General features: G+C 43.3%; 1 protein-coding gene across 4 annotated transcripts in view; it reads right to left on the bottom strand.

Moving 5' to 3' along the window:
* The window catches only part of CDC42BPB (CDC42 binding protein kinase beta), an 84,001-nt gene extending 63,413 nt beyond the window's left edge, over positions 1 to 20,588 (bottom strand). For all 4 annotated transcript variants that reach the window (XM_072339403.1, XM_072339405.1, XM_072339404.1 and 1 more), the window contains exon 1: positions 20,268 to 20,588. In XM_072339403.1, the coding sequence (XP_072195504.1) occupies positions 20,268 to 20,445 (178 nt within the window). In that variant the 5' untranslated portion in view covers positions 20,446 to 20,588. The remainder of the gene's footprint in view (positions 1 to 20,267) is intronic.
* Between the last annotated feature and the right edge of the window lie 1,015 nt (positions 20,589 to 21,603).

The following is a 21,603-nucleotide window of genomic DNA, read 5'->3' as shown; positions in this document are numbered from 1 at the left end:
GGAGGCAGATCCCAAATCCATAGGAAGCCAAACTTCAAAGTTCTTCTGTTTACAGAGAAAGGCAACATTTTGTGCTCTATGGCATATCATTGAGCATTTTACTTGTGCCACGTCCCACCTTCCATCTTCACAACATGCGCTACACAGACACATTTACTTCACCTATCCTGCCTGCCTCTTACTCAATGATTCGACTCTTCATCATTCACTCAGCATTCATTACACAAGCAAATTCAGTGGTGCAAGACTTTGGTGTTTAATCCAGTAATAACCAGAGAAGCACTGCCTAGTTCCCATTGCAAGGCATTCACAGATCTTGCAGAAGAGTCTCTTGAGTAGGACGCTGCTCCATGCTGAGCCATCAAGTCTCACAGTTGGTCAGCGTTTCGTTAAATGACACATACTTACACATACTAGCACAACACCAGCAACACCTGAACTTCCTTGAGATCGATTGCCAGTGCAAAAATGACTAGGTGCTAAGTCTATTAATAAAGCTGAGATTGTATTATAAAACTTAAAGTTGGTATACAAATGCTTCTGAAAGAGCAAACAAAAACAAAGAAACCCCATATCTTTTCTGAAGACATAACTCAGTCACAGGATTAGCTCTGTTTGACACAAGTCTTCTGGCATAAGTAAAGCACAGTGCCAGACCACTTGCAGTCAGATATCTCAATGGTGCTTGGACTTACTTAGATCATATAAACCACATCAAAGTCCTTAAAGATTTAAATGAACAGAAACAGTTGCTATTTTTGTTATAAACCAAGACCATGCATTCCATGGTTTCTGCATTTTGCTCCAGTCACAGAAAAAATAATTCTGGCATATAGGATTTTCAATAACTACCTACATGATGATAGAGGTATTACCATGCTAAAGAATAATCACAGCAGGAAATGCCACGAAGAAAAGGAATCCAGCAGCTGCACTGATACTGATCCTATTGGCATAGCTAACTTTTCTGGCAGAGGAGTACAGTATTTACCTTGAAACATCATCTGTGTGCACTGTTACTTATTAAGCACACTTTCTGTGTGGCGAGACCCAAAAGCAAGTACCACATAGAAGGACTCCCTGGGCAGCAGTATGCTACCATTTGCCAGCTCACTGATGAATGCTACCACCGACACTCAATAGCTGGCCTGCTGCCCGACTCACCCATTCACCTACAGTGAAAGGCACTAAAGATAACACTGGAGACATGCAAATACTGAAGAATGCACAGATCATTCTGAGCAGTCTGAGTGGCAAAATGCACTGCCAGTGCAACTGCTGGCAAAGCAATGGGGTTTCTCTGAGACCTGCACAGCACCAGAGCAAAAGAGGAAACAAGCACTGGCTTACATGTGCAAGAACAAACATCCGACAACTATTTCCTATGTGTATCTGTAGGTCTCTCTGAAAGCAGTGCCTCCTATTTCCATAGAAACTACAGGAGATACAAAGAGCACAATAATACCATTTGCGACTGTTTTGTAGCTGAGAACCTTCTCTATCTCACATTGCTTCTGCCACCACTGAACTGCACCACCCACCACCTCAATGCACTGACATCCACTCCTTGGTCTCCTTACAGAGCATCCATGAATGTCAATGGGCACCATTTTCTCCACATGGAGGAATTCAGTTCCACAACTTCAATGTCACCTGCACAGACCAGACCTGAAGGTAATGGCATGTACTAGTGCAACAGTGGATGCATATATAGCTGAGGAACCTTCTTTGTGAGGTGTACGAGAGGAAGAAGCTCACGGCGGAGTATAAAGTTTGATATTTCATATCTGTTTCCCAGCTGCCACCACTGTGTGGAGAAGAAAAGCTGCAGTGCCTTTCCCTAAGGCTCAAAGCAGTCCTCAGACTGAGCACCAGCCACAGAATCCCTATCTTCAGCTTCAGAGTCTTCAATGACTATTGTGCAGGAGCCCAACAATGTCTGCAGTGCATGATTTTCCAAAGAGACAAACAACAGATCCTGCTTTATACTCAATTCTCATGAGATTTTCATTATATTTTCCTTCATTTTAACTGTTGCAAAGAAATAAAAACATTACTACTCCATTACTCTGCTGTTAAACAATAATCAATATCCAACACATTCTAAAGTTTCATCTTCAACTTCTTCCTCACAAGGCTCAGATCCCACCCAGAAAATACACTCACATTAAGTCATACACAAGCTCACTGAATTACAGGTTTTCTCTGAGACTGACTCCCTGGTTTCCCAGATATTTAAGACAAGTGAAGGGGGAGCCTGCACGACCACTGTAATTCAGGAAACCCATTCTGCTGCTGAAAGACTTCCTCCTCATTCCTTCCCACCACGGCCCCACTTTTATTGTTTGGTTCATCAGGAGTGCTCACGTGGCACATCAAACCAGGAAACATTTCCAGGCAAAAGCTAACTTGTCTGTCCATCCCCTCCCACCGAATCATTCACCCAACATGACTCACTCACAGCTGCAATGCTGGAGCATCAGCCCAGGGCAGGCTGCAGGAAGAGACTGGAGAGGGACAAAATGGCCTTTTTTGGAATTAACGTGGACCTACTTTGCACTGCAATCAGCATGCATCTGGCATGTGAGCATTTCAAGCCAACCTTCAGCACACTAGGACAGTATCTCCCAAGATACATGTCAAAACACTGTAAGAAATGCATGGCAACAAACATGGAATATTGTTTTTGCTTAATGTAGCTTTATTTGTTCTGGTACCTGAATTTTGCTGTATTCCAAATACAAGGCCAATTTTCGCAGGTGTTGGGAGAGACCATTTAAGCCATAGCAAATTGAGATTACATACTGAAGCACATCAGTAATGGAAAACTGTTTCATGCTTCAATGTGAATCACTAGTTCCAAACAGTAAAATATCCATGATTCAATCTCCTTTATTTCATAACAAAGCTGTAAATATTTTAAAAATCCACTGATTTTACTGCAGGACAAACGATCTAAAGAGACAGTTAAGAACAATTTTTGTACAACAGTTTGAGAATTATGACTGCAAAGGAGAAAAAAAAAAAGTTGATCTTTGCACTTATTTTCCAGACGGTTTCAAACGAAAGATGAAGGAAATCTTGAATTTGAGCTCACCCAAATTTCAGTAACTTGAGAGTGATTCCAAATTGTATCCGATTCAAATCTATCACACATGCTGCTAAGAAATGAAACAATTCCAGACTGACGACCACGCTGTGCAGCCATAACCTTCCTTACATTAAGGAAGTAGCACTTTATCACACAAAGTTCTACCTTCCCCAATTACATGCTTTATTTCATCTTAAAAGTAAAACTACGAAGACCATAATCACTTTATCAATTCTTACTTACAGTAAATAAACTTCCCTTTTACTTTCTCCAGATAAATGCAAGACATTCTGAAGTAGCTGAACACTTCATATATGCATTATGTAACAGCAAAATGTATACTTTTCACTGGTTCTATATTTACCACATGCCACCTCTATTAAAAGATTGATGCTCCTATGAATAAGCTCCTCTTGGCAAAGCACCTCCACATACATTCAGTGACAGGAGAACAATTCACCTTATGAGGCATCATTTTTCCAAGCCTACATATTCAGAGCGAATTTAAGCTGTATTTAAACTGGAGTGATCTAAGATCCCTGCAACCAGGGGACAGCTTCACAGGCCTGCTCTCTTCCTTCTTGTGTCAGCTCTAACAAACTCTGCTGGTCACACCTCACCGATCTGATTCTGCTCGCTAAAGCAGCAGAAAGCTAAGCTACCAAGCTACACAAAGCAAGCATTTCCAGGTAGTTTAGCAAATGGAATCATCAGCACTGAAGGGTCAGAGAGGCCGTTACGCCACACGAGCAAGAAAAGGAAAAGAGCTCAGTTTTTTGTTTTCTTTTCCAATAGCAGTCATCTTAAATAGCACAGACCAAGGTGAGATGAAGCATGCACACAACAGCCTTTGCTGCAGCCTTGCTGGTGCAGTGCTGGCCTGCCTTAGTGCTGCTGCATGCTAAGCAGAACGAGGAGCCAAATCAGATCACAGTTACCTTTTTTCCATACTTCGTTTCTCATCCAGATCAAGAGAATCATTGGGGAAACAAAAGACAGAAGAGATAGAGCACCAGATCCAGGTAATATTACACCTGGCTTTTGTTGGTTGAGAAATGTTTATTATTTCTTTTTGATGGCTCAAGACTGCAACACTGCACATAAACACCCTGAACTGTTTTCCAACTTGCAGTTTAGACAGCAACACCTCCTTGAAGCCAGGAAGCACATCCTTCTGTTCATTGCACTTTTACATGGCAGCATAGGGCATTTTCTCCAACATCACTCACCCAGTTTCAGAACTTCCTTAGATCCCCAGATCTTATTGTAAGGTCAACGAAAAGTCAAACTGCTGCAGCAGGTAAAGGCGATAAAGATGCCCACCAAGGAATTACTGCAACCAAAGACAAGCACCTCGAGTTTCTCAGAGGCAGAGTGAAATTACCTTTAAATCTGCAGAGAATACTCAAAAAGTCTCATGCTAAAAACTTGTCTCACATTATAGCAAAAGGCTTCGAGAGACTTGTTTATTATTAGAAATAATTTCTCCTCTTCAGCTCCCTGAATTATTTACAAAATAACTCCTTCCAGAAGAGTACCACGTTTCTCATTTCACCTTTATTTTCCTTAAGTGCTCGTGGTTCAGAAAAGCCAAAAACTGTCATTTATAAACAGCAAAGCCTGCAGAATTTTGTTCAGGAATAGCACGCATTTGAGTTGTTATCATCCAGTTATCCTGAAGATTCAAATTGACATATATCATAATATCTGCTACTAATTAAGAATAAATAACCATCTAAAATAGGTGGTGTGTGGTTGGGTGGCTTTTTGATTGTTTTTTGAATACAAATGTTGAATAGCCCTGAAAGAAAACATTTTGGGTAAGTGAAAGGTAGAAATACTAAATACAACACACTTCATGTTCAAGATTTCAAAGCATCCTTTAAACCAAACAGTTACACACAGAAAAGTCAACTTCTAGAACAGTGCTAAGAGTGAATTTTTCAAACCTAACTGATTTAGAGCACAACTGAAGGGCTTTAACACTGCACGTGTATGCAAAGAGTACAGAATTGGATCTAAAATCAGAACACCACCATACCTTTTCCAGAGACACTTCCAGGCTTCCAAGCATTCTGAAGGTAGCTGTCTCTATACAGCTGGGATGAGTTCTTCTCTGTCCTCTATCTACTCCTCACTCTACATTTCTGTCACCCACTCTCATCCAACTTTCTTTTTTTGTAGTTCACATACAATATATTAAACAAGCTCTTTCCCTTTATCCCAATGTTGTGCATGTCAAAACCCACACTTTCACTTTTGTACTGGTTTAGCATTTTACCTCCATCTTTTCTTAAGCTCTTTGCCACATTATCTTAAAGAAATTCTTTAATTCTGTTTCACAGTTTTGAATGATCTCTGAACAGTTTGTCAGCCCCCATAGCACAGGTTAACAGACATCCTTCTAGGTCTCTCCAGACTCCTTGGAGGCTTGGAAGCTCCATGCTCTACCACTCCAAACCAGACCATCAATTACTGCACACCCCACTGTGAGCAGCAGCAGTTGGTTTCCAAGTTCCCTCTCCTTGCTTATGATTGGAGGAGCCAGCAAGGCTTCAAGGCCACAAAGCTGGTATCAAAATTAAGTCAACAAGGACCATTCCAACAAGTTTTCCACAACAGATACAGTATCTGATGAAGTTTTGCTCTTAATCTTCTTGTCTCAAGCACAACTTACCAGTTTCCTACTCTTCCTTTTCTTCAGTTTAAGTAAATTCCCATACTCTTTGTTTAGCGAGTGCTATATTGAAAATCCTTTTGCCATGAAATTTATTTCCAAGCATTTAAGTAGGGGATTCCTTTTCTATCCTCATGTATAAGCTAGTATATTGATTTGAAAATACAAATTCGGGTACTGGCACATTCAGAACATGGATGTGCTAGACTGGTACTCAAATCTTTATCTATACTGCAAGCTCCATTTTGTTGGCTTTCCAACCTTTTTGTTTACTCATACCTGAAAATAACAACCAAAGGCTTGAATGCTCCAGTGCAATAGCAGAACCCTACCAGTGTGGCTGTGCTTGCAGAACCTTCTACTTCCAAAGGAAACAGCGAGATGTACTGGCTTCCCTACCAAAATCTTCTGACAAAGTGCACAGCCTCTGAGGAGACCACAAGCAGAAGATGAGAACATAAGTGGAAGAATAAGAAGGAATTTCAGCAAACCCTCAAAATATGTGAAGTAACTGAAAACTAAAACAAACAATGAAGTCAAATACACAAAGAAGAGCCAAATAGTTGGCTTTATGTTTCATTACACATTAAAGCCATATCCCACTCCTTTCCCCTCTTTTTCTACACAGAATTCAGTATTTTGCTTCACTAAGTTATCTCCAATGTCATCTAAACAAACCTTGGCTCCTTTGCACACTCAGTGATTGTTGTAGCTCTTAAGTAATTCTTTCCATTTCTATTGACTCGCTTTAAAAAACCATTCTGTCCCAAACCACAATCTTCTTGTCAAACTTTCATTCCCGATCCTGTAGCTCAGCATTTAATCGTTGATGTGAGTACCATGGAGCTGATGCTACGTAACCTTTTTGTTCTGTAAACATATCTGGAATTTTCTACTGGAAAAAATTGAGAAGAGATGTAATCTTTACAATTTTAGTTTCTACCCTTAAGATTCTTAGAATTTATGACACTTATATCTCACTGTTTTTAAGCCTGTAGGAAAAGGGGGAGCAGGTCTGCTCATTTAGTCACACATCATTCCATCTTAGGGCTGTCACTGTGAATGCAGTGAGGATGTAAATATTACCAAAAATATTTTCAGTCTCTTAGTCATTTCAGTCTTTAAAATAACATGAAAGCTTCAGTCCAGTTCTTATGGACAGAAGCAAACCTCACAAGTCTATCTAAGTCAAAGACATCAAATAGCATCGTGCAGAAGAATGTACTTAATAAGTCAGAACTCTTATTGTTCCAATCTTCTGCAAAGGAGCTGATGCCTTCAAAACTATTCTTCCGGCAACCGCCCTGATGTTTATACCCTAGCAGCCATGCAATTTTCACTTTATCATTATCTCCTGAAGCTGAAGTCTTTTTTTCACCTTCTTTATAATTTGAATTTTAAAACTGAGATCCTAGCACCATCATTTAAAAAAATTGCTCCCTGAAATCTTCAAAAATAATTATCTGGAGCAGCAATTTGTTGGACTATTGCATGGTATTACTTGTATGAGCAGCCAGAGTCACTTTGTCTCAATTTCTACTGCTCAGATGGCACAAGCAGTTCCTCTTACACAGGAACAAAAATGTACCAAGTTACTGAAATAAGTCTTATAATAACTGAGAAGATTGTGAAGTTGCTGTCAGAAGTTCACCTCCACCTGTTTGTTCAGCAGCATTTTAAGAGAAGAAAAGCTGTGAGCATTTACAGCTGTACTGCGTGAAATCAAAACTGCATAAGTGGGCCTCTTTCTTCTGAAGGCCTGCTCTATAAAAAATGCATTTTCAAAGAACTAGGATGTCACTTCAGAATCTCATCTTTCTTACATAAACATATCAAAAACCCTAAAAGTCAACTAAAAATCTTCTAGTTATCATGTACTTTTGAGTATCATCAGTCCCTTTTCCTTCAAATTCCTATATTACAGATGCAGACACAATCTTCATCTAAGATTCTCCTACAGCCTACTTGGTACTTCCAGAAGGGATAAAAACAGCTGGCCTGACCAGTGCTTATAATGTAACGATCCATACTTTGGACTAAGTGATGCTTTTCCTAGTTCTTTATAATTGATGATTTTTTTAGATTCAAATACTATGACGCCTCAGCAACTCATTTCTAGACAAGTGTTAAAAGATACTTGCAAGTCAACAACATTGATTTCCTCTTCCATGAATTGTTACATACAGCTAAATTTACTTCCTTGCCAGTGAATCATTTTACACAAAAGAGACAGCGTTCTCCACCTAAGTCCCTCCAAAAACACAGAGGACAAGTTCTTAAGCATTATATGGGATATGATGGGGGAGGGAGAGATGAGAGCAAGGAGATTGAAGTAAGAAGTAGGTCTTGCCCATGCTTCTCTCTTGCAGAGAGATAATCCATTATCTTCCACCAGCTGTCACCCATTTCAGAGCTCCCCACAGAGCTCTGAAGGTAAATCACTGGAGCACATTTTCCAGCGAAGTCTTTGTGTTATTTATTCTGTAGTTATCAAGCATATACTTGAAGTAACAACTATTATTACCAATGGGCATGGTGATACATTACAATCAGTGATGCAAAAGATGATGGCAGCAATGTGTGCAAAAGCATTTGTTGCTGCTTGAAAGACACCATTGCAAAGGGACTTCTCTAAATGCAGTTAGTAAACAAGAAATAAAACTTCTGAACAATGAAGAGGAAATCAAGGACATGTAAGAAGTGGGATGACATTTCTCAGCAGTTTTATGCAGCAAGACTTTGCACACACAAAAAAGAAGTGACTACCATGGGGAAAGAACCGGAGAGAAGTAATGGTATCGCAGGTACATCCCAACAGGGAAACAATGTATTAAAACCAGAATATGGTGTGAACCACTTTTATACAATGAAACACAAGCACAGCTGAGGGCTCAGAAACAGCCATACCTTACTTGGAAAAAGGTTTCTTCTGAAAAATTAATACACAAGTTTCCCAAGTACACACATAGCCCTTGCCCCAAAAGGGTAATGGGCCACTACATTATGTGATATCACACTGCCAATGAATGCCTTCCTGACAAAACTGACACATTCTCCAATAAGGATATTTACCAGCCTTCAATGAATCATTTTGAAAAACCTGATAATGTTCTGAAGAGTTTAGGGAAATTTCCCCTCATCCACAGATGCTCAATTGTAGGCAAGTTATTCAAAAACACAAATTATTTGTATGGAAAGTCAAGAGTCACTTAGAGCATGCTCTATCAATACTCACAATGCACTGCTAATAAAGGACGTAGTTCCTGTTTTCTTTCCCAATTATACATTGCCATCCTTACCAGTGATAGTACTTACCATGCTATCTTCCATATAGCAATATGATTTTAAAACTGAAATTGCTACTGTGGGCTCCGGTTTGCTAACGCTCTAGCACCGACAATACTGGTATGAAAAGCCATATTTCAAGTTCAACTTCCTGCAAGTTGTACGAGTTTTTATCTTACAGAGGAAAACAAAAACCAGGGATAATCTCCCATTAGATCTTTACAGCTATGAGGTGGATTTATTTCACCCTGTTGTTAGCAACTGCTTGGTCAGACTTCCTGTCATGTCAGGCATAAGAATAGTCAGGATTCTACTAGATAGAGATCCCTTTGTAATACAACAGATCAGCAACACCTTTATTTTTCCTAAGGGGTGATTCAGCCTCACAGTCATACAGGGCTTGCAGGCTTCCCACAGCCACATGCAACAGAGCTTTAGAAATACTTCCACCACTGTCAAGACTAACAACTAGACATCAGGAAATGGTACTTGGGAAAAAGCAATAGACATAAAGCATAAGTTCAACAGTTCTTAAAACCTGTTCTAGTAACTCTATTGCAGGAATGAGGAAATTCACTTTTATTAGAAGCACGACTGAACAAGAGGGGGAGAAAATACAGTTTAGTTTCTCATCATTTACAAGTCCAAAATGTAGCTAAAATTTTGTCAATACTTACATTCAGACTGCATGGTAAAATATCAACCAATCGGGGCAAACACTTGAGATTACAACAACAAAACAATGAATAGCGCATTCACACAAGTTATTTGAACTATGTTCTATACCAGCAACAACAACAAAGAATGATTTATGGTATTTATTTCTGTTCTCATTCTGAAAAGCCTGAGGAACAACTCTCTCATGTTAAAACATTAAATAAATGAATTCACTAACATGGGGGAAAAAAAACAATCAATCAATAACACAGAATACGAATGAGAACAATTTTTTGATTAGAAGTGACCACTAGAGATTAGAGTCCAACACCCTGCCTAAATCTGAGGTGAAGTCCAAGCTTAACCAGGCTGCCCTGTGCTTGATCCAGCTGAGGTTTAAAGATCTTCTGGGATGGAGCTGTGGAGCCCAATATGCAGACAGCCCCCATTTCCAGAAAGATGTACCACTGACTCCTTTTCCACTCGCTGTTTACCAGGATCCCCAAGTCCTTTTCTGCAAGGCTCTCCAGCTGGTCATTGCCCAGCTTTTAAAAAGTCCATGGTGTGAGTCGTGCTTGTGTTGAACTTTGTAAGGTTCACAGTGTGAAGAAAAAATAACATTGGTATGCAAAAGGTAAACTATCGAATGTGATGTCAGATATCCTCACCCTCCACAGTGCCTGAAACATTAAATAAAACCTTTGCAATTTTTAATAGTACTTGCAAGAGCAGGAAGTTTATAACTACAGTACCTGTAATTCTGATTCTACCGGGGCACTTCTACTTCTGGGTTCAGTTACTCAAGAATGCACACACTGCTAATGCTGAGGAGAACTACTGCAAGCTTCTTCCTAAGGACACATTCTCCAGCACTAAGAATACTTCAAATTAATCCCCCACCTCTCCCCCTGCCAATACGTTTTTCACCTTTACAATTTATATCCAAAAAAGTCAACTTCAGAAAGCACAAGGTCATGGATGCACAGCTGACAGGCTCAAGCCTTGCAGGTACAGCACTACACCCAACCCAGTAAATCCTGCTGGCCTTCAAGACCATGCACAGAGAAATAACCACAGTTCAGCTGTCTCAATAACCAGCCAATGCTTCTAAGGGCAACACAAAGACAATATGAGGGCCCAAAACAGTTTCCAGTTAGGTATCCCCATGGCACGCTGTCTTGTATTACTTATCACACAGCACAAACTACAGTTTAAAAAACAGTCTGATGTTGTCATTATTCCAAACTTAATTTAAGTGTCCAGGAAACCCCAAGCTGAACCGGTAATGGAAATCTACACTTAAAGGAGTAGAAGTTTAAACGGTCAAACTGAATTCCTCAGTACAGCCATATGATGGCATACAATTGAGACACTTTCCTAGCTAGATCTGGCCTGAAGGAAAATTTTTGTACTATTTCTCTGTGACACAAGAAGTACCTTATCTGCAAATTGTCAGGAAGTCTGTTCTGAAAGATGATGTGTTCTGGAATTCAGTAAAAATACCATTTCATCCATAAAAGGCAGAAAGACTATCTACCGCAGACTCTAGCTTCCACCCTTCATTTACAACCAAGCATCCAGGGGTTTCTTACCAGTTATTTTATTTGGACCTTTAGTTCGCTTGTAGTCATTCGTGCATGTAAAAATGTTCTTCTCCCTGCCCTCTGTAATAAGGCAGCCAGGGTGAGGTCCTGCATCATAAAAATGCCGTTTCCTTTTTTGATTGAGTAACTGGACGGGGCTACAGGGCAACAAAAGCATTTCAAAAAGAACCCACTGATAGCACACAGTGAGATCCCACCCTGGCCTTAAAAGAACACATAAGTTTAAAAGAGAGAAAATTCCAAGAGAAGTGACACCCCCATTTCACTCCTGGATAGAGTTCAAATGATCACATACTAGATAACAGAAACTTTATTGCTTTTCTTTAAAATTTTCAGTATATACATCTTAATGAAGTATATGTAACCACAGAAAAAAAAAGACACATGCTACTTCTTTGGATCGAGTCCCAGAACAGGCAGAAGCCAGTAGAACAAAGTCTGCAGAGCACACAAACTGCATTCATCTTCTAGCACTGATAAGAGACAAGAACAGAAAAATCATACACAAAAATTGGGGACGGTGGCGAATAATTGATCCTATCACAAGAAGAGCTAAACTTAAAAACCAAATGTGCCCTTTGAAAGCAAACCCTGGAGAGAACATATTTCAAAACGATAATAGGATCTTCATGTCTAAAGTCACCCTCCTGCTGTTCCTACTCTGCCTTAATTACAGCAAAATAAAAGGTAGTCAGAGCATTCCGGCTCTCAGCATTGATCAGCCACGTCAAGGGCAGCAACAGAACTGGTAGCACACAGAAAAGCTGCACAAAGAAGCCAACTTCCGAGAAAGGACGTGGAAAATTAAGATAGGAGGAGGCATGCTGTAATAGCAGCAGAAATAGCGGAGAGGAGCACCGCCTGTCCACAGGGTGCACATGGATCTCCAGAAGAAGGGGGAAACCAAGGACAGAGGAATTCCACAAGAGTAGGGATGATGGTTTCTGATGCTCCCTCCTCAGATGAGGTCAGATGTCCCTCACACACACAACTCTAAAACTCATTCAGGTTTATAAACAACTTCAATTTTTTCTTATTAAAGAAAAAAGTTCTCAGCTGCTTTTCTCACAGTACTCCAGTATTTAAACCAACTGAGAACAAAAACTGCTGCTGTGCACAGGTCCAAAGCTTTTCCATAAATCACATGCAAGGAAGAAGTACAGTACTTCAGCAGAGGGGCTGCTGCAAACAGGAGGCCACAGTCCTGCCACCGTTGCTGTCCTTTAACTACAGTTCCATTCTCTATAAGAAAGAATCCACATCCCACGAACCACACAGTCCTGAAAAAAACACAATATTGGCAGAATAGTTGCAGCACTCCTTTAAGATTGATTTCAGGAGTTTAAGTTGGTTTCATCTTCATTATTTATCTCTCACTGATGTGTTTTTTAATGAAAACTGGAACAAAAAAACCTATGATTAAGCTGAATTAAACATTCAGACAGAATGCTTTATGCACTTCTTTAAAATCCCGAAAATTAACATTTCAATAAATAGACATAAATGAACTTCAAGTAGAATTTCACAAAGCCCACATTTATTTTTTTGCAGAGAACAAATTATAAATGTGAAAAGAACTTGGGATATACCTGGAGTTGATGCTGCTTCTCATCTTTTCTATTGTTGGCTTTTTGGGGAAAGGCAGCTAAACATATCAAGTCCTTAATGGCACTGCACTTAGGCAAGGTAAGAGCATCATCTCAGCCTGCATTAATGCTCACCTGACTAATGAACTCCATCCATGTCTAAAGTTTGATGCTCAGTGAAGCCATCCCCACTGTTTTCCAAAGCTCGAACTCTTTTACAGAGGCCTCAAGCTGGGCACCCAGAGGTACCAGTCGCATTTGAAGCTTCAGGCCATGGTTAAGTAATAACAGGCTTCAGTGTTAAGACCCTGATGACACAAATGACAGAAATTACTAACTCAGGCACTTCAGGATGCCCACAGCCTCAGCTGGTAATGATGGATGCACACGCTTAATCTGAATGCACCCTAAGTATATCTACAGACATGATTACTGAGGTCTGTGCAAAATCAGGGCTTAAGAAAACAGTGTGTAGTTTCCTATTGAAAAAAGCCACATTCATTATAGGAACAAAGGTCCTCGTAAGTGGAAGCTTGCATTCCAGCAATCTGCACACACTGATGAAAAAAACAGTGGAATATTTTAGTATTAGGAGACAGCTAAAAAGATTAGATCACATCAAACCATAGACTGAATGTACCTGAAAACGTTTAGACCCCAGAAAGCTTTTCTAAAACAAAGCTGCCCCCCCACCCCCCCCTTTCTTTTTAAATACTAGAGCTTCAGTCAGACATATTAGCGAGTGCGATACAAGATCTTTAGTGACTCTGTTCTCATGTGTACCTTGCAAGAGCCTTAGAAAATGAAGCTTAATTCTGTTTGAAGCATTATCAAAGCAAAAATCTAGTAAAAAGTTTCAATAAGCTCTTTCACTTTTCCCAACAATTTTGTTTGTGGGCCATCATCCCAATCATCTGTTCAGGCATTGGTAAATAAGGAGACGAGTCTATGCAGCTAATCTGAATTCTAAGCACTACATTCCAATGAAGGCTCTGATATATTTGCAACTGTTTAGATATAAAAATTCTCCCTTTTTGTAACAGCCACCCAAAATCAGCTTGCATGAACTGTCTCAAATTATAAGGAAGGAACAAAATGTAAAGTTTCCTAAGTCTGAAGAATCTGCTGTAGTTTAACACTCCCAACTAATCTCAGCTAAAGATCAAGATCTCTGAAAACCGATGCATTAGTATATAACTATAAAGCAAATCCAACTTGCTAAAAAAAGCTAATGAAAGAAGTCTCTTCAGCCTGACTCATGCAGTTAAAACTGTTTGCTTCTGGTAGGTGTAAAAGATACTGACTCACCCCCTCATGTGAATTATTTGTGAAAGAAAAGGTTACTTCAACTTGACAAAAAAAGTTCACTGCATCGAGTCTGCTGAATAAACCAACATCCATGAGGTTTCTTTCCACTGAGAACGCATAAGTGGTGCCAACCACGGAAGTTTTAATGGCATAAATAAAGTCCTAATATTACCTACCAAAAAAAAGGAATTAAAATGCCTTTTGTATGTCTACATGAAACTTGTCTGAAAAATGTTAGATTTATGGATGCTTATGAAACCTTATTTCCGCATTCTATGTTATCAAGTACCCTGTGTCAGACAGCACTAGATGCATGTTTCCTATGTGATACAAGCGTCTTGTGAGAAGGGATACTTCTCTATCCCTTGCTGACCTTTCATATATAAACCACATTAAAATATAAAATAGGTCATGGCCTTTAACAAGCAACTTATTAGCAAGCTTTTGGAAACTATCTATCCACAGGACAGAAGTAATGCCCACTTCTTTGGATGGCACAAGGGACAAGCTCTGCCCAGGACAGCTGCCATTTTAACAGCACATGCAGATGAGCATCTCATCCTCCAAGCCACAGTACCTTCACGTTGCCAGAACATGACTCCAGGATTCAATGCCAGCATTGCACAGTATATTATAGAAAGTCATTAAAAGATATTGCCCCATTCTAAAAATAAGAGATTAGAACAGATGTGCTGTAAAGAGTCCATTATGCACTCCGTAAGTGAGCTTTGAACCTCATGCCTTCAGATCACTGGCCTTGACTACAGCGCTCTTAAAACTAATGTGGCAGTTTTTTGCTACTCCATCATGACTTAATCCCAACATCTATTCTGTAAAAGAACCATTAACAGCAGAGAATGCTGAAAGCCAGGGTTCAGTGGCCCTGCTATTACTTGTCTGCCAGATGACCGCCAAAGGCTTCCTCACAAAGGCGACCCAGGCTACAGGGCCTCGACCCTGACCACAGGAAACCCCCCCCAGGGAGCAGGAAAGGCTTCCAGCTGCATCCACACTGCTCTGTGTACAAAGAAACCATGACCACCAGCAGCCTTTCCAGAACCTCTGCGAAGCTGTAGCTCCTTGCCCCAGGAGCCTCACCCACTGCCTTGTGCTACTACTGCCTCAAGTACAAGCAACCATAACAGGCTTCAGCAATCAACTGGAAGGAGGACTTTGGGCAGAGGCAGAAACTCAGACTTCTCATTCATCAGCTGCCTTCACTACCGAAGCAAACTGTCTTCCCAACAGGCTTATCACTCCCTGACCAACTTCTGCCTGCAGAGTAGGATGTCAAACAGGCCCGCAGAGGCTGGAGGTACTTCCTGGCTTTTTCTGCAGACAGGAAGGGAAGGAAAGAGGGAAGTGGCGAAGGAAGAGAACTTAAGCTAACAAATCTCAAATCAAGAAACATGCCATTATTAATTGACACTTTTTCCTGACGTAACCCAAAAAGGCCACGAGGAAGACCCTCATAAACAGTGCTCCAAGCCTGACAACTCTAAGGTCACCTCAAAAATACTTCAAAATAGTTTGTCTCATGCACTCATTTTCCAGCACACCAGTGTCTGCAGCAGACAGAGGATTAGGGCTATCCTGCAGTAAGCTTTGAAGATGCCCTACAAGTAGGCTGCAGAAATGTGACCTTTTCTCAGGTCCACATCCACACATGTGAATATAACCATTCCAAGCTGAGAGAACAGACTCTGAACTCTTATGGGAAAAAAGGCCACTGCAAGTTTCTCTTTTCACTCATTAGAGCTTTTTATTTGAAAGGTTAACATGCCTCTATAAGCAGCTGGAAGGAGAAGAAAGTAGGTCTAGGAGGAGACTTGCAAAACTAACTCACAGACTCTTCTTTTAGCCCCCACCAAAAGCAAGATGCAAAACTTGAAGTACCAGTCCTCGCAGTGACCCAAAGCTGTGAATCACTGCACCAGCAGAACAGCAATGCTGCTGAGCGTTCTGCACGTGATTTTTCCACCTATGGCACAGCCACGCATATAACAGACATCCACCCAAAAGTGGCAGCTCGAGACTGGGCTAGAGATGTTGCTGAGTGTTCTGCACACGCATTTTTTTTTTCCCCTGCTCAACCCAGAGTGAGAATAAATTGCTATTACTACAATAGCATGCACTGCCTGCCTATTACGCCAGGCAGCCTGACAGCAGGTGCCCAGCTGGCCTACTTGTGCTAATCAGCTGCAGACTTCTTTCTTTTCCCCACAGCTTCAGCCCGCCCTCGAGTCAGTTCTTCCCAAGGAAAACAAACAAACAAAACAACAATAGCAATAAGGAAAAAACAAAAGCAGAACACCAGCCTAACTGGTGAGTAGACCCCGCACAAAATGAGAATGCAGAAGATCAGCTCAACCTATTCAGGTACTGGCTTTGAGGGGTTCTCACAAAGAAATCAAGCCAGTGTGTTGTCCAGGTGGGAGACAACACCAAACAAATCCCATGGGGATGACTGCCATCCTGCCCTACACAGAGTGCCGGCAGTACAAAACAGGATCAGAGGAAACAAAGGCTGGAGCAAGAAAGCCTGTGCTGCACTAAGAGCACTCTGACCACCAACAAGGCCCACTTCTGTTAGACTCTGTTCCAAATATGCTTGCCGACTGGCTCAACTACTGCCAGTAGCTGCTGGAGAATGGAGCAGCTGGTTGTGCCAGCCTCTGCTGGCTGGAGCAAGGGGTAGCAAGCAGTGGCCACAGCCTACTGACATAAGTCCTGAATAATAAGGTGATGTCAGATGACCGTGGCTGAGGTGAAGTAGCCCTGTGAGCAGCCATCCTAGCGCTCAGTACATCCGGCGTGGGATTAGGAAAGCTTCATATTCCTCAGCATGAGGGAACAACATGCTCTGTACAGAGGAACACACTGTACCTAAAAGCCAAAGGGTAGGGCAGGTGATGCATGCAGACCCGAGCCATGATGTCTCCTTGTCATGCAGAACAAGGTCAGACATGCTTTTTGCAGGCTAAGTCTCTCAGAAGGTCCCCCTGCAGTGCGCAGACATTACTAAGCACTGGTGACCAGCATAATCCTCTCAGTAACTCCAAAGGCCATGTGCTGTCCTCTTTGCTTGCTGCATCTTTGAGTAGTCTCAGTGGGCTTGGGCATTTTCAGCCTTCCAGGACAGCAGGACTGCCCAGCACCAGCATCTCTTGGGATGCAAGCCAGATAGCTTTCCTGGCAACCCTACTGTGCTACAAGATCTGCTAGGGATGGGCAAGGAATTTGGCCTCAGAGGCACAAGGGTTATAGCAGACCAGCTTCACTGACAACCTTCAGAGTGGAAAGAGAAAGTGTAACTGGAATAAACAGGGCTGGCTGTTGGAGTTCGTTTTTTCTCTCACTAGGTGCAGCATATGCAGTATTGGCTTAAATGACACTAAGCACAGATTTGGCAAATTGTTGCTGAACACGTAAGACATGCGTCCGCTGTGTTAACAGACTTGGATTTCATTTCCACTAGGAACACTGAGCATTATTTCAGTACCAATGGTGTAAACAATCCAGTGACAACCAATTGAGTGAGATCTTATTCAAGAGTTCTTATAAATAAAAGTAACTGGAAGAAAATCACTTCTGGAATCGTCACTTGAAAGCTCAGCTAGTCCTTCTCTCAAGCCACCTAGCATAAGAAAATAATAATCATCATATAATTCCAGTATATGGAAAAAAATATAGGATATCCAAAATCCCGTTCACCATGGGAAAGCTACAACCACCAAGGTTAAAATGGCAGATTCTGATGATGCTTCTGAAGAGATGGAAGACACAGGCTGCCCCTGGGCAAGTGGCCACACCCTACGCTCTTCTATGGTTATCAAATGAGAAGAAGGTTTTGAAGAAATAAGGCTGCAGCAGCCAGGTTTATAGGGCAGAAGCAATGAGATCGATCATCTGGGGCTCACCAACCTCTGCAGGTGATGTGCAAAGTTTCTTGGATGTTGGCTGAGAGAATCTGGCGCAAGTCTCACAGTACAAACATAGGGCTTGTTACACAGCTCAGTTTAATTTAACCTTCAGACTCATGCAGTTTATTTCCATTGTCGGTGATAAGTCTCCATTTTGTCAAAAGGAAATTCCTTCTGTCTCCAGCTGATAATGAAATGTGCTGATCTTCAAAGTACATCCCAAATATTTAGCTACACTCTCATGCTGCCACAGACACATAACAGCACACAGACCTCATGTGCATCAATCCAGAATACCTTCTAACAGAAAAACAAACTGTAATTAAGACTGCACATCATGACATGAGGAAGATTAGTGTGTTTGGCACGATATTTTCCTTATTAGCTGAAGGCAGAAACAAGTTCCTTGTCAGTGGAAATGCGCTGTGAGGGCATTAGGACACAGATAAAAGGTGTCTTGTTGGCATTTACTTGCTTTTAACAGCTTGAAGGAAAGGGAGGAACCCACAGTATCGGCTTTAATTGCTTTTAAGGGTATTCCCGGCTGATGGAACACAAATATACAGCAGTCCAGACTTAGACCCATCCCTTTACCAGGAAGAGCCTGGATTATAAACTTCTATCCCTGCTCTGCAGCACCAGATGGTAGCTCACATACATTTCAATTATTTATTGAATAGGCACTTTGTTAGACTAGGGTAATCCCACGCTGCAGTAAGAGCTACGCACTGTTTTTATTGGGACCTACACTTTTCATCAAGCCAGTAACCTTTTCACACTCAGTGGAGGCTGCAAATAGAACTTAAAAAAGCAATTTTACCAACAGTTGGATAATTGGTCTCTCCATCACACAGAAAACAACAACACAGGCATCCATCAGCAAGGCACAACCACCAGCAGCACTACAGAAGAAGCATATCTCTCTTTGGCCTGTCCCAAAGGATAGAAATCAAGGGAATGATTTAATTGCCAAGGCAGTCCTCTATATCAAACCAACCAGTTCATATATGCCCACTCACTGAAGCAAGCTATCAGCTCGGAAACAAGAGTATGACAACACACCGCACTTCGCAGAAGTCACACAAAGCTCCCACCACAAAACAAATAATCAATGCTCCCCTGGCTGCAGCTTGCAGGGCAGATGTGATAAAGTGGTTAATTATTCAGTTGGCAATCGCATTACTGACGTCAATAGAAGAGTCCAGGAAGTGAATCCTCTTAGTTGGTTAGCGTATGACAAAGAGTGGTGGTCCCCACAGAAATTAAGGAGAACCAGCTGCCCCCACATCTCAGCGCTTCTGTGGAAGCTCCAAGGGCATATTTGCATCCACTGAAGTAAATCGCCCCTCCCCCTCTCTTAGGAAATCCTTTGTTTTGTGGGTTTGTTGTTTTTTTTTTAAGAGAGATCTTTAAAAGCCTCATTAACTGCACACGCACGGCCCAGCTGATAAACAGGACAGGGTTCTGGTGAGCAGTCTTCTTTCCTCCCTCAGCCCCAAGTTCCTCTTCCACGAAGAAGTTAAGTCACCTTCACCGTGCTTTATTATTCATAACTTACTCAGCTGAATAAACCAGTCAGCCACCATGGCTGTTTTAACATAAATTCACTTAAGCATGCACCAGGGAAGGATCCCTACTATTTGCTTGCCTGTAGTCAACAACCTTAACAAAGCACCGAGGGATAGAAAACTTAGGATAAAAGTGCGGTAACGCGTATCCACGCTTCCTTTTGTCCGCTATCGGAGGGCTCGCGACATCACCCCGCTTCGTGCCACAAAACCACTGAACAAAGCTGCCACAAAGGCCTCCTGGCAGCGCTCCGGCCTTCGGGGCCGTGCCCGAACGGAAAGGACATGCGACATAACCGCTCTCCCGCCGCAGCAGGGCCGGGTCCGGCACGGCAGCTGGGCTCGGAGCCCTCCCGCAGCCCGGCAGAGCTCGGAGGAGCGGGACATCGCCCTAACGCTGGGGCTCAGCCTGGCCCGAGGGCGCTCCGCAGCCGAGCGTCTCGCAGCGGGACTCGGGGACTCCGCAGGGAGCTCCGCACCCACAGCCGGCGTTCCCCGCTCCAGCCGCGCTGCGGGACCAACGTCTCCCCCCCAACCCCTCGTCCCCTCCCTTCGTCCCGCCGCTCACCCCACTCGAGAAAGTCGGACACGTATCGGTCGCGGCGAAGCGGCGAGTCGCGGCTGCACTCGGCATAGACGCCGACCAGCAGGTCGAGCAGGGTCTCCACGCTCAGCACGCTGTCGTTGCGCTGCGGCCCGTCCAGCACCAGCTGCTCCAGCCGCTTCAGCCTCACCTTGGCCGACATGGTGCCGGGCGGCCGAACCGGCGGACGGCGGCGCGCAAGGCCCCGGGGCCGCTCAGCCGCGCCGCCTCCCGCCCCTCACGGCCGCTCCGGGGCCGAGCGGCTCCTTCCACGGGCTCCGCCTCAGGCGCGGCCGATCCATGGGCCGCGCCCGGCCTCCCGCTCCGGCCTCGCCCCGGCGGCGGGAAGGGCCGCACCCGCTCGGCTCCGCGCTCGGCTCCGCTCCTCCTCCGCGCCGGGCCCGCCACGCCCAACGCGCCGCGCTCCGACGTGGGCACGGCCCAGGAAGTTTGGGCCCAGCGCCGCACCGTAGCGGGGGGTGAGGGGATGGAGGGGGCGCGCCCGTCGGTTCTTTGCGTCCGCCTCGGCAGATTCGTCGCGAGGCTGAGAGGGGGTTGTGCGTTCGCGGCCGCACTTTCGCCTCCCGGTTTCTTCTCGCCGCTATTGTGGATACATTAACACTGGAAAAGACCGCTAAGATCATCGACTGCTAAGATAATCTGACCCAGCCATCAGCATGTTCCCGCCATGCTCACTAACCACATCCCTTAGTGCCACATTTCTCCAGTTCTTGAACACCTCCAGGGACGGTGCCTCCATCACCTCCCTGGGCAGCCTGTGCCATTGCATTGCTGCTCTTTGAAAACAAATGTCTCCTCGCATCCAACCAGCTTTGCATGCTGGCAGCTCCTGAGGGGCGAATTTGCCCTCATGCAGTTAGGGAGGGCCACGGTGTTCTGGAGAACGTGGCAGGCCACTGCTTCCCTCGAGGGATGATGGCTCCTTGCAGCATCCCCAGGGTGGCCACCTGCGTCCTACCCTGCCTTCATCCCCTGCCCTGCTGCCAGGGGAAGGTCCTGCCGTAGCAAACAGCAGCTCTGTGCCTCGCTGGCAATGGGGCATGGCATAGGCAGCAGGCAGGCAAAGCAAGCAGAAGCCAGTGCTTAGTCGCTGCTCTCCATGATTACTTGAAGAGAGCTAGGTGGGAGACGCTCAAGCTTTCCACGGTGCCTTTGCTTATTTATTACAATTTATTCTGAGAATTGTTCTCCCTAGCGATTGCAGCACCTTAAGGCAAGATGCTGAACAGCTCGATGGGAGTTTACATATCTAGGAATGCAACCAGTCAGGTCCCGATGCAAAACTGCAGTGGGAAGGATG

The sequence above is a fragment of the Excalfactoria chinensis genome, chromosome 5 (genome assembly GCF_039878825.1).
Source record: "Excalfactoria chinensis isolate bCotChi1 chromosome 5, bCotChi1.hap2, whole genome shotgun sequence".
Taxonomy (NCBI): domain Eukaryota; kingdom Metazoa; phylum Chordata; class Aves; order Galliformes; family Phasianidae; genus Excalfactoria; species Excalfactoria chinensis.
Note: the sequence above shows the minus strand (reverse complement) of the source record. Positions and strands in the feature narration are given on the sequence as shown.